The following is a 14,048-nucleotide window of genomic DNA, read 5'->3' on the forward strand; positions in this document are numbered from 1 at the left end:
AACTCTCTCAAATTCTCTCAATCTCTCTCTCTAATTCTCTCAAACTCTCTCAATTTTACTCTCTAAAGCTTTCATTTTCTCATGGCATCATCATCCCACAACCGAGGAGGTCGAAGGGGAAGAGCTTCCCGAGGTGAACGAATGCACCGTTTTGAAGAAAATTGGTTGCATTTGTCTCAAAACGCCCCCGACCCAAACACCCAATACTCTTTCGATCCAAATTATGTTGCTCCTACTTTCCACAATACGGAATTCACCGAAATTCCAAACACACAAATGCCATATTATCCTCAAATGGATCCCGAGCAAGCATATCAAGCAAACATACCGCCATCCAGGTCTGTCAGAGCCTTTGACCTTTATCTTAGCAAACTTCAGAAAAGATAGATCTTTTGTGCATTTAGCAATCTATAGCAAACCTCCGTACAACTCTCATACTTTCAAGAATAAATCCTCCGACCAGAGATTAGGAGGAAAGCCCGCAATCCCAACCCAGCAGTCTTTGACAAGCGGCTCTGAGACCTGGATATGATCTTCTGGTTTCCAGGAAGATAGAACCGCCACTTTCTCGCTTCTATCGAAAAAATGTCTTAGACTTAGAGCTTTTTCTTTTTCCTCAAGACTATAGTACCAAAGCAACGCTTTGTCACTCCCAAAGGGAATGTAAGGACAGTTCCGAGAAAGAGAAAAACTTAAATCATCGAAAATAATTTTCCAAAAGATTGAAGACGAGAGTCTATGGACTGTGACTGTGAGGTTCCAATCCTTCTGAAAATTGCGCGAAGAAGATGAAGAGGGAGAGGTACCTTTCACAGGCGCCTTTTCGACTGCTTTCGGGCAGAGGGGTCTAGCCAACGTGCAGGAAAGGGGATGAGAAGTTGCAACACTCGAAAACACAACTGCTGCATAAGACCTCGGGGGAGAGACCTCTCGGAACGGTTGAGAAGGCCTAGAGCTTTCCCTCCAACCATTCAAAAGACCGCTGAAGGAACCGAACATACTTTTCCATCCTTTTCTTTTGAAACCTTCAGGGACGAAAATGGCACGACTATTCCCACCTGAAACTTTAAGGATCCGAAAGCAACGTCATCTTCTGTTGACAAAAACATCTGCGATAATCACATATCCATTGCCACTGAACTTCCTTCAGAAGGATTATGGTTTATGACTAGCCAGCAGAGAGGGAAGTATGTCACAAATCCAAAAGAGGGCATTCCTATGAAGAAGGATACTATAATATCTAGTTCCCATCCTCTCAACCATTCTGACGATATTTCCATCATTACCTATTGCTAAAGAGAAACTTCTAGCATCGGATTGGAAGTTCGTACAGAACTGGTTGTTCCGAACAGTTGCCATAGAAGAAGACAAGAGTTTAGAACGGGAAAGAGATGAGAGAGGCGAGAGAAGAGAGAGAGGAGAGAGAAGAGAACATTTTTCTATCTCAAAATTTTACTATCTAGCTTGCTATATCTTATTGAACATTGCTATATCTTATTGAACATTCAATAAGATTAATGGGTTTCTATCTTATTGAAGAGTAGAGTTGATCACCGGGCCATTCAATATTTAGATGTGATTCTCTATCAATGGATAGAGATATCTCCCGAAACTCACAGAGAGTGAATTTTGAGGTTTTATGTTCATAACCATCAACATTATATTTCTAGGGGATACAAACATATATACATATGGCTCAAAATAGAAAGTAAAAAATGAAAAATAAAAAGCACAATCATTGGGTTTCTGCAGAGAGAGATTGTTGAAGGCATATTCTCATTGTGTGGTTATGAGATTGCCTGTGCAAATCGAAACTCTCCTGTAGATCGGCATCACATGTCAAGAGAACCCACTCTCCATCGTCGTCCAAATACTTGACGCTGATTGCGCCGAGATCGTCCAGACCAAACCGCCGCGCGATCTCCGCCCGAAAATCGAGGAACGAGCACTCGGAAGCCACTCTGAACCGTACTTTCTTGTCCCCGAAGTTTGCTTTGATTCTCAAGGCAAACCCCTCTATCCGGCCATTCTGACAGCTCGATGACGAGGACTGGGATTTCACGGGCGACCCGTTCTCGATAAAGCCGATTTGCGGGAGAGAGAGTGACTGGTTAGGGACAATGATCGGTGGCGATGAGTAGTTTTGAGGAAATGCCAAGTGGTGGGGTCGGATCTGAACAGCGCAGCTCTGGACTGAGTCGATCACGGCTTGAAGTTTGATGAGAGAGTGTCCGACTTTCTTGATCTTCCGCGATGGCCATCTCTGGATTCCGTGTTGCCTGCATATTCTTTTCAGGGTTGTGGGACAAACTGCACTTCAACAACAAAAACTAATCGTTACACAGAAACTGAAATATAGTTTTGACAAAAATATCCTCCAACTGTCTCCTTTAATAACAGTTCTGACCCCTACTCATACCTCTTTGTAAGACTTTAAAATGGAATCTAAAAGCGGAACATAATTCAAACCTTAAGATGAAACTAGGAGGTAATCTAATCTGAAGAACACTAGATAAAAGTTAAAGACACAGTAAGTTTTACTATTATTAGATTATTATTTATGAATAAGTCTTAAGTTTAGCATCAGAAATCAATAGTTAAAGGGTATTTTTTTGCTATTAAATTATTTAAAAAGACAGTTGAAACTCGGATAATGGTTAATTAGTAATTGTTTTTCTTCTTCCGAAATCAAACACAAAAAAAAAAAAGAAGGAAAGATGTTTCTAATGTTGTGTATTACCTCCTATGCTCTTAGCAGCATCCTTTAGGCTCCCGGCAAAGTGCTGCTGAAGAACGGCCAAGGTGACGGTCTTCTCGCTCTTCTTCTTTCTCTTCTCTCCTCCGCCCAAATCCCGGCGCTGAGCTGTCACTCCGATCTCTTCTTGTTTACGCAAAGGCAGAGCAAGCAGAGACTTGCAGCCCCGTTGCACCGAGGCACAGACAGAGCTCAGAACCTCAACGGAACGGCAATCTCTCGGGAGAAAGAGCTCCAGCACGAAATCAGGCGGGCCCGCCGTGGACCCGCCGGAGAAGAGCGGCACGGCCACGGACGACACGTCAGCGGAAAAGTAGCAGGGCTGCTTCTTGTCGTTCGCGAAGGCCTCCCCGACGATGCCTTGGCCGGGAAGCAACAAGTGGCGCTCCGAGACGACGAGGGCTCGGGGGTCGTCCGGTGCCAGCTGGCGGCAGGCGGGGTCCACCGCGGAAACGCAGTCCTCGCTGGATCTCCGGCCACACTGGCGGGCTTTGCCTTGCTGGCGACACGGCGCCCAAGTCAGAGCCAAAGCCAATCCGTGAGCCTTGTTCACTGTGTCAAGAATCTCCGTTATCTCACTCAAACTAGCTTTGTATAGCTCATCATCATCACAAGCCTGAAAAAAAAAAACAATATATATAGCAAATCAACTTTAGCAATAAAATAAATAAATAAAATATGTATATGTTCTTATTATACCTTCTTGCTTTTAGGGCTGTTGTAGCTCTGAGAGCTCAAAAGATCAGCCGAATGTACTTCTGTTGGCATGATTAGGTAATAACCCCAGAGAAGAGAACCACCACATATATTATATTATATGTAAATGTGTTATAGACATGCTCTTTATGTCTCGTGTATGGGATAATGGGAATCAATTAGGTGCTTTTCCATTTAAACACACCAAAAATAGATGGTTGATCAGCGAGTACTGTGTATTGATAAAGGACATGATCAGATACTCCAATAATATTAAAGCTAGCTGACCGAATATTTTCATTTAAAAATAAAGACAATTAAATCTAATAACTCATCATTTTTTATAAATAATTAAAATTTTATTTTATTAAAAAAAATAGCTCCACCTAAATAAATTGAATTAACTTTTTTAGCTAAATCAATTTACTTTAACCAGACTGAAATAAATTAAATTAATTATTTTAGTTTATTTAACTTATCTAATATAGATTATTTTCTTAATAAAATGAATATTTTTTGGGAAAATATCAATAGTATCCCTCGTGTTTAATCGAAATGCGAGATTTATCCCCTCTATTTCTAGAAATATCAGACATATCCCTTCAGTTTAATATAAATGACATATACATCCTCTAAAAAAATGTTATATTACAAATACCACCCTTTTTCGTTTATTTTTTACAAAAAAACAATTTGAACTCCCCAAAATACCCTTAATGAAATAATTTTTTATTTTCTATTCTATATACAAAAAGTTTAAATTAAAAAATTTCTTTATAAAAAGTTAAGGATTTTTTATATAAAGAGAGATTTTGATTTTTTTAATAAAACAGTAAATAAATATTTATTCTATTAAGGGTATTTTGGGGAATTCAAATTATTTTTTTGTAAAAAATAAACGAAAAGGGTGATATTTGTAATATAACATTTTTTTAGGGGAGGTATGTGTCATTTATATTAAACTAAAGGGATATGTCTGATATTTCTAGAAATTGAGGGGATAAATCTCGCATTTCGATTAAACACGAGGGATAGTATTGATATTTTCCCATATTTTTTTTTTGCTAGAATTTAAAAAAAAAGTTAGAATTGACTAGTTGTAGTCTTGTAGATCCGACGTCAGCATTAAAGTAATTATTTTATGTAGAGTCATGAAGGAGTACACGTTTTACATTTAACGGTAATTATATTATACGACGAAACCTTTGGACTATGCTAAGGGACACTTATAAATCCCCGCGCCACGTACATTAATTTAGATCCCTATGACTCTATATGTGTTTTGAACTATATTTTTATGAATATATGGAATATTGGAACTATATTTTTCCAATTTTATCATAATAAAGAATAAGAAAATAATGCGTGGTCGGAAAGTTGATATTGTAGACAATAAACGAATAGTTCAATAGCCATGTAAACTTGACACGACGTGGTAGTTGAAAAATGAATTTAACTTTACAGTTGAAGAAAAGACATAAGGACCATAATATTGAATGTATACGAAGATCATTGTCTATAAATATCGTTGATACTTGAATTACATGTCATTAATGCCTTTTGAGTACAAGATGAAGAAACATTAACTGCTTATTTGTTTCTAATTATTTGCAATGCTATGACTAAACAAAATATTGGGGGAGGGTTTATTTTTATCTTAATAAAATATAATATCATAGATTAGATAATTATATAAAAAAAAGTCTATAAATGTAAAAAAAATTATTTTCTTAGATTAGCTCTCAGACATAGAAAAGACTCATTAAAAGAATCGGAAGGAATCCAAAACACAAACGTTGGGGAACAACGCAGTGCTAAAGACTCTCTTCGAGTATGGCTTACCGATGGACGATACGACATAATCTACCATTGTGCTTCCGGTCATTGGAGGGATCCAAAATTTTGAGATCAAGACGGGAGTGATCCACATTGTTCAACAAGACCATCTTGCCAACTTCGTCAAAATCAAGGTTTTAAATGCCGGCGAAAATCGGCGACTTTCACTGGCGAAGTCGTTGCCGGAGCACTAACGGACAACAAAGACGTCTTTTTTTTCGTTTTTCATAGAAAATCGTTCGAAAATCGACGAAACGACAAGTTGTTTTGCCGAACGACATTCGCCAAAGATTGTTCACTCCGTGCATTAAAAACTGTCTAAAATCGCATCACTTTCGGGAAAGTCGAGGAAAGGGGAAACCCTTGTACCGAAAATCAGAGAGGGAAGCGTATGCAAGACTTGAAATATCGCGATTTTGTGTCAAATTGACGTCATGGCGATTTTGCGTCGAAATGTCGTGATTTTTTACATAGTTTCATGCTTCATTTTTGTAGCTCTGATGAGGAAAAAAACGCATGAAGGATTTGATTGGAAAATAAAAATTAAAAATTAAAAAAGTGCGTCAATTTTTTTGTCCTTTAAAAATAATTTTTTTTTAATTGAATATTAATATTTAATGACCATTATATTAATTACAGTAATGATATCACCTAAAAAAGTGAGTATAAGAATGTAGGTTTGTTCAACTTCCGATAGTACTGATTTTTATTTATTTATAAATAATAATTAAATATATTTATCTTTTTAAATGATAAGAGCAATTTCATAAAGTGGACCTAATTGTGTACAAAATATCATTATTAGACCACGTTTTTTAAAAATATCTAAAATTAAACCTTTGGTCCCAAAATGGACAAAAATACCCTTAAAACAATAAAAACACAAAAATCGGAAAAAAAAAAAACAAAAAACAAAAAACAAAAACAAAAACAAAAACAAAAACAAAAACAAAAACAAAAACAAAAACAAAAACAAAAACAAAAAACCAAAAAAACCAAAAAAAAAAAACCAAAAAAAAAACCAAAAAAAAAAACAAAACAAAAGACAAAACAAAAAAATTAAAAACAGTTGCTCACTCCTCACATTCTCTCCCTCTCTCAAACCCGATATTCCCTCCTCCACTATTCCGACCGATTGCGACGCCGTACGACCGGTTGCGACCAAGTACGATGTATTGCGACCTCTTGCGATGGAAACCGATGGACAATGCTTGAACTCCGGCGGTGGTGGTGGTCTAAGAGCTCGAGGGTCTCAATCCAAGAAAAAGGTAAGTTTTTTCTTCGATTCTCTTGTTAAATCTAGAATTTAATAGTTAGAAATGTGTTTAGGATAGATATATTAAAGATTTAGGGCCATTTGGATAGATTTGGATCGATTTTGAAAAGTTAGGGTTTTAAAATTTTCCCGGAATTTGCGATGAACTTCAAGCAATTGCGACCGGTTGCGACCAATTGCGACCGGTTGCGATGAAATGCATACCAAATTACGACCGGTTGCGATGAAATGCATACCAAATTGCGTCCGGTTGCGACCAATTGCCACTGGCTGCGATATTTTTTAATTTTTTTTTTAAAAAAAAATTATATTTTGCGACCAATTGCGACGATTTGCGACCAACTGCGACAGTTTGCGACCAAATGCGATGCGTTGCGACCATTTGCGACAGAAAATTTCGTCCGCAAAAGAGATAGTGTTCGTGACCAACTTCAAAAACATCCATTGGATCACATTCCTCATCAACTTAGACGACTGGCATATCACCGTATTCGACTGCCAGAGAGAACTGGTCAGGGATCCAGAACGCGCGCCAGTATTCCAAGAGCTGATGGAGCTGCGTATGAATATAACTTATGTTTTGTTTCATTTAATATAGTAGTTTCATTTCTTAATATTAATACTTTTGCAGAATTGGTGTCGACCTATACCTCGGGTGATGGTCTTGAGTGGAGCATATGCTAGACATGAGAAGGTGTATGCTAATTTAGAGACTGGGGAGCTAACTTTGCCTCCATTGGAGTGGCGCATTGACAAAGAAGCCCCGCAGTGTACCTACATGTACTTTTCTTATATTTTTATGGTAAGTTTAATAAACATGTCACAAATTTTTGATAAGTTTTTTTAATTATGTTTAAATTGTTATGTTTTTTAGCGGTGATTGCGGGATGTTCGCAATCAAATACGTGGAGCATATACTACTCGACATAGATTTTAGTGAGATCACGTCAGCGAACATGAAGACTTTTAGGAACAAATGGTGTGGTGACCTATTCTATGGTCATCTTGTTCCGTGATTATTTATCTTCGTTGTTGTACTTTATATGTAGTTCGAATGGTACTTTATATGTAGACTTTTTTTGTTATCTATCATTAAGTAGTTTTACATTAAACTTCAATTAACAAAAAGACAACATTAAACTAAAATTTAAATGATAGTTCGCATACAAATCATCATTCTGTTATAAGAATTACAAAAAGACAACATGTGAATTTAAAAAAAAACATCAAATAACGATGCAATCACTCATCCCTCCATTTGCATGTCTTTCTGTTATGTCTCGTACCACCACATTTGCTACATTTATGAGGGATAGTAATTTTTTCACCTTGTGATGGAAATTGTTCGATTCTTTGTCTTCCTTGTTTATTACTTTGCTTCTTCGGTCATCCGGCTTGTTTCTTTTCAACTGGTTCTTTAACTTCCATTGTGGTAATATCATGTGGAACGTCCCACGTTTCTTCATCTCCAACTGGATATATTGGTTCCTTGTACATTTCAATCCAAGTCTCCTTCAAATAGAAGTCCTTGACTAACGACATCACGTCGACACCTCTTCTCTGCGCAGAGGCGATGACATGCTGGCACGGGATGCCTAATTGTTGAAGAAGTCCACAAGTGCATGTCTCCGCCAGCAAGTCAACGTTATATTCACCTGTTAGGTGACATGACACTCATGTAGACCAAGTGGATACACGTCGACGAATTTTGACTTATCGCTGAGATTAGTGAAATCTTCTTGCCACGTTGGTGTCAATTTTGTTGTCAAGTTGCTAGCCTCTTCTACTCGATCGAAAAACCAATTCTGGAGTGTGAATCGAATGAACTCAAGCAGTGTCGTAATCAGAAACGTTTTAGCATTCCTCGTTTTACTGTTGAAGCTTTCAGCGTAGGTGCTAGTCATGACTTCGTACCTAAAAACAACAAAAACTACTTTAATAACACGAAAAATTGTAGATTTATAAACGACCGAAGGTGCATAGTCTTACCGTTTTCCTGGAAAGAACGCTCTAGCCCATCGATTGATACCAACTTCTTCAAGATACTTCTGGAAAGAACGCTCTAGCCCATCGACCGTTTTCCTGAATAAATTAAATTATAAAAAACTATATGTAGATAATTTCTTTAATCCACCAGAAATAATGTTAATTATTATAATCAATATATATAAATATAAATTGATATTTTTATTTTAGTACATATTTAACATAGAATTTGAATGAAAGAAAGATATGTATAGACAATAATGTATATATATATACACACGTGTATATTCATGCATGTTTATATAAATATGTGTATTGGGTAGAAATATTTTGAGATATATAATATAAGTTTACAAACTGTAAAATATATTTATGTATATATATTTAATATGTTTCCGTTCGATTTTCTATCGGCATGATGTTTTTCCATGGAAAACGGCATTTGAAAACGGCATATCAATTGCATTTTCCACATTTTTTCCGTTTGATTTTCCATCGGCGTGTCGGTTTTTCAAAAATCAGGAGGCTCGAAACGGCGTCGAAAATGACATTTTGAACATTGGTCTAAATAAGCAACATGTTCAAACTTCACAACGTCACCGACGAAACAATCCGCCTCCGTCTCTTCCCGTCTTCTATACGGGATCGCGCCGAAGCTTGGCTCCACTTGCTCCCGTCAAGCTCCATCACCTCTTGTGCAGACTGGCGCACAAAATTCATCTTCAGGTTCTTCCCGTTCGAGAAGATGCACCGAAACGCAACGAGATCTACTTCCCGCGCGAACATATATACTTTTAGTGTGGCGCACGGACCACCAAATCTTCATTCCAATGCTTCTGAGACTCTATTTTAACTTGTTTTGATGTCGTAACATCATGTCATGTTCCAAAATCATCTTTAAACCCAAATCTCTCTCTAAATCATGCAAGTCACTCAAAAATAAACTAAAATCAATCAAAAGCACTTAAGAGCTTGTGAAATGCAAACCCGAGACTAGGTGTTTAACACGTATAAAACGCGCTTATCAAAATTTATGAAGTCGCTCAAAAGAGAATTCAAGATGATTCTTGTCTATAAGTCACTTTCAATCCAAGCCGTGTGCAATTCAACTTCTGTAAAGTAGTTCGCTATTTTCATGACTTGATCTCTTACATGAGTTTTTACAACCACTTTGGTGCTAGTGCACTTTTAAGTGAGCTCGATTCGGGCTCGCTTTCTTTGCATCCCAAATAATTTTTGCAACGCGTCAATGATTTTCAAGGTTGTTTATTTTCCTCTATCTTCAATCGTAACGTATCATAAACTGGCCATAACCCATTGTTTATAATACTCTTTTAAATTCTATGGGAAGAGTACGTAGTATTAGGAATTTTTTAAGACAAAGCAAATGCTCTCTCTCTCTCTCTCTCTCTCTCTCTCTCTCTCTCTCTCTCTCTCTCTCTCTCTCTCTCTCTCTCTCTCTCTCTCTCTCTCTCTCTCTCTCTCTCCATTTGACAAAGATTTTGCATGTCAAACACCCTTTGATTATAGAGTTATTATAAGATTTGACATCATTGGGGAATTTAAAAAAATAAAATAAATATTATCATTTGAAAATAAAACATTCATTCATAAGAATAGTCTAATAGCTAACAAGCATATATATATATATATATATATATATATATATATATATATATATATATTTCAATATTTTCACTATGTATACATGAAGTTGCTCATAGAACAATCATTTGTTCACTTAATTTAAAAGTTGAAACTATTATAGATAAACAACCAATTATTGTACATAATCATTTATTGGTATGATTGCTAGCTACCAAAGCTTTTGGCCAATGAATAAATTTTATTTTTTTTGTGAGTTAACCCAATATTTTGAAATACGAAAGTCGGGACGTAATATATTTCTTACCCTATCATTAAAGTTAGGAGGAAAAATTTGGGAATTAGAGCATGCCTTTCGAAGATGTTCATGAATAGTTATCGAAGCTTAGTTTCTATTACTCCTGAAATTTGCACAGGTACCTAGTTATGCCCAAGGTACATAGTTATGTTTGGGTATCGAGCTACTGAGGTACCGAGCTATTGAAGTACCGAGAACAACATGAATACAGTACGGGGCCGGAGTAAAATAGACTCTATGGAGGTTGAAACAAGGAACCACTCGTTCATAAGACGAAGAAACTATACCAAGCTTAACTTGTTGGTACCAGACTTCATCACTAATGTAAGCCCGAGAGTTTAAGGCCCAATCGAGTTATTGGTTGTGTATGTGAATAGACATGTGTTTATATATCAGTTAGATCTCTCCACCTGACATAAAATGGTTTTGAGTTGGAATTTAACATGGTATAAGAGCCTTGTCTATTCACACAATTTGAATTTGGCTCGGTCCACGCGTAGCGTGAGGAAGATTGTTACTCGACCTTGTCACGCTATGCGTGATGAAGTGTTGAAGTGGGATAATCTCACATTGCTCGTGTATGTGAATATACATGTATTTATATATCAGTTGGACCTCTCCACTCTAATCCAATTGGTTTTAAGATGGAATTTAACAAACAATGCGTCCAAGAGCTTCAGAGGATCCTTGAATCATGTAGTGGGTTCCTTGCTCGACTTCACGCCGGAAGTGAGTTCATCACCGTGATTTCCTGAGAAAAGAGAAAACGTGAAGTATGCGGTAGGATATTCCTCTTATTAAGTGAATAACATAAGATTTTCAAGCTCTTGGACACTTTTGGAGAGGGTATATAATTTGGTTTGGTTAGCCTTTATTTTTTAGAGAAATTGTTTTTGAGAAATATTTCTTCTTCCGTTCTAGAGAGAATGGAAGTAGACTATTTCTCTTTTTTTTTGTGAGAGAGATGAGATGAGATGAGAGAAAATTATTTTTCTTTTCTTGTGGCGTTATTATCCCTTTGTTTTTTGGTCTCAAGTGTTCTTGTGGGAGAAGAATCAAGAGAGAGAAGTGAACGAGAAATTTGGCATGAGTTTACCTAGAATTTTTATTTTCTTGAGAGAAAATAGTGGAGTGAAATGGATATTTATAGTGTTTTGAGATTGTGTTGAGAGTTTTTGAGGTGTTTTGTGAGACTCAACCAAGATGGTTTAAAAAATGGTGACGAAATTTTGGGCGGATTGTTTTTGTCTTAGGCGAGCAAAAATACTTCCGAGTAGGGAAGGAAATCAATTTTGGCCGAGAGAGTGAGATACGCATGCGCGGGAAGGGTGTTACAGTTGTGGGAAGGTTGGAGGGCTGGCTGAAGGCTGGCATATATTTTTTGAGCCAGGTTTTTTTGTTGGCCTTTGTTTTTTGGGGCTTCCGAAAATGTGAGCCAACATTAGGCATAATCCAATTGACATGAAATTAATAACCCATCTAATGACTTAATTTTATCAAGGACAAGCAATTAATTACTTTATTAAGATAACCTCAATTTAATTGTCCGGAATATGAATATTTAAACAATCCACAAGTGTTTATTTTGATTTTGACCTATATATCCTTAGGGTTTGCATGGTCGAGCTATTGGAATCGACAACTAAGTTTAGATTTTAAGGTTAGAGACTTTCATTATTTAATGGGAATGGGATATTTCGGGAACAATGATATGTTATGGTCGGCTAATTTTAAAATAAAATGATTGTTGGAGTAAAACATTAAAAGAGATTGGCTAAATAGGTTATATGTTTAGCTCGCCTTTTTACTAAGCTATTTTTTTCTTTAGTTCACACAGTTTCATTTATAACAATGGAAATCGTCTAGAAATTGAAGTATTTATTAAAGGTATATGAGATATTCTTGGAATTGTCGTATTTTTAACGTCGTATTTGTATTCTATTTCTTTTAAGGTATTGTTGATCTGGGATAGAATAGATTTAAAGTGGATATTATAACACAAGGAGGATGTAATTAAGATATGAGTAAGCCATGAATCAAACAAGTAATCGTTTGGTATTGTTGTGACAAATAGAATGTGAATTCTACGCGGTCATAAATCATTCATGGTAATATCATCTTAATTGGTAACCATGTATTCATGGATCCTAGAACCTATATTTATATACGAGCTTAATGAAGCAGTTAAATGTTTACACGATCAATAATCACACACGAGTGAACAAGCTAAGAGTATTGGGATTGAGTTTCTTTTTTGTGAAAGAAGAGGACTTGGAGTTCGATTAATTAAATAAACAGAAGAAAGAATACACTCAGACCAATAAATAATGGGAACCTGAGATTGGAAGTAGAGTGATCTAGCCACATTCAAAAGATGTTGATGTTTGTGTTCAACCACTGAATTTTGCTGTGGAGTCTCTACACAGGAAAATTGATGAACAACACCTGTCTTAGAAAAAAAACCAGAAAATATTAACTCTTTGGCATTGTCGGATCTAAAATGTTTAATAGTAGTGGAAAATTGATTAGAAATCATGACACAAAAGCGAGGTATAATGTCATGAACATCTGATTTATTTCTCATTAGATAAACCCAAGTAAACCGGCTACAATCATCCACTAAGGTCAAGAAAAACTTGAAACCTGCATGAGAAGAAACAGAGTATGGACCCCATATATCGCAGTGTATGAGATCAAACGTTTTACTTGCTAAATGGTTATGAGAAATAAAGGGAAGACGTCTCTGCTTAGCTAAAGGACAAATGTAACATGGTACATTTTTATTTGCTGAAGTAAAATGTAACTTGTCTCTTAGGATGTCGAGTCTTTTGAAGGAGAGATGTCCCAATCTGTTATGCCAGGTGTGAGCAGTGACATGGTTGATGAAGTTTTGTTTCTCACTTTCCAGCACATATATATCATCAACAATCTCACCCTTGCCAATCATCTTCATCAACTTGATATCCTGAATGATGAAATCACAATCAGAAAAAGTTATGGTGACTAAGGAGTCTCGTGTCAAAGCACTAGATTCCTAATAGACACATCACCATAGCTATGTACAGGAATCACAGTGTGGTTAGGAAGAGTCACCGTGGAATTATACAGAGGTTTAAGGTTATGAAAGAAAGATTTATACGCACAAATATGTCTAAAGGCTCCTGAATCTAAAATCCATGATTTATAAGAGTGCTTAGAATAACTTGTACTGTTGGTATAACAGTATGAACCTGTGGACATAGTTGTCATGTTGATGTTGTTAGAACACTCTGGTGCACTCGGAGAGGTGAGCTGGCTGGAGAGAGCGCTGATCAACTGGTGGATTTGGTCAGTCGTGAGATTTGCCATAGCATTAGGTGTGGTTCCTGGATTGACTTCAGTGATGCTTCTTGGTCCTTCTGCTATCTTGGCTTTGAATCTCGGCTTGTAACCTGGTGGAAACCCATGTAGTTTGTAGCATTTGTCCACTGTGTGACCAACAAGCCTGCAGTGAGTGCATATAGGGCGTTCTTTCTTGTTGTTGAAGCGTTTCTGATCATCTTTAATTGCCATTGTTGTCGAGTTTGACAGATCTTGGCTTCCAAGAACATCATTGC

At 36.6% G+C, this 14,048-nt stretch overlaps 1 protein-coding gene across 1 annotated transcript; it reads right to left on the bottom strand.

The window, feature by feature from the left end:
- Positions 1-1,635: 1,635 nt before the first annotated feature.
- Positions 1,636-3,612, bottom strand: LOC149389428 (protein NLP5-like). Its single transcript, XM_089624713.1, has 3 exons — positions 3,455-3,612; positions 2,741-3,371; positions 1,636-2,310 (listed from the first exon to the last, which is right to left on the bottom strand). The coding sequence occupies exons 1-3, from the start codon at positions 3,521-3,523 to the stop codon at positions 1,736-1,738; spliced, it is 1,275 nt and encodes a 424-aa protein (XP_089480839.1). The 5' UTR covers positions 3,524-3,612; the 3' UTR covers positions 1,636-1,735.
- Positions 3,613-14,048: the final 10,436 nt, after the last annotated feature.

Source organism: Urtica dioica, chromosome 8 (assembly GCF_054948205.1).
Source record: "Urtica dioica subsp. dioica isolate 48M chromosome 8, U.dioica_male_clone48M_v1_H2, whole genome shotgun sequence".
Lineage (NCBI taxonomy): Eukaryota > Viridiplantae > Streptophyta > Magnoliopsida > Rosales > Urticaceae > Urtica > Urtica dioica.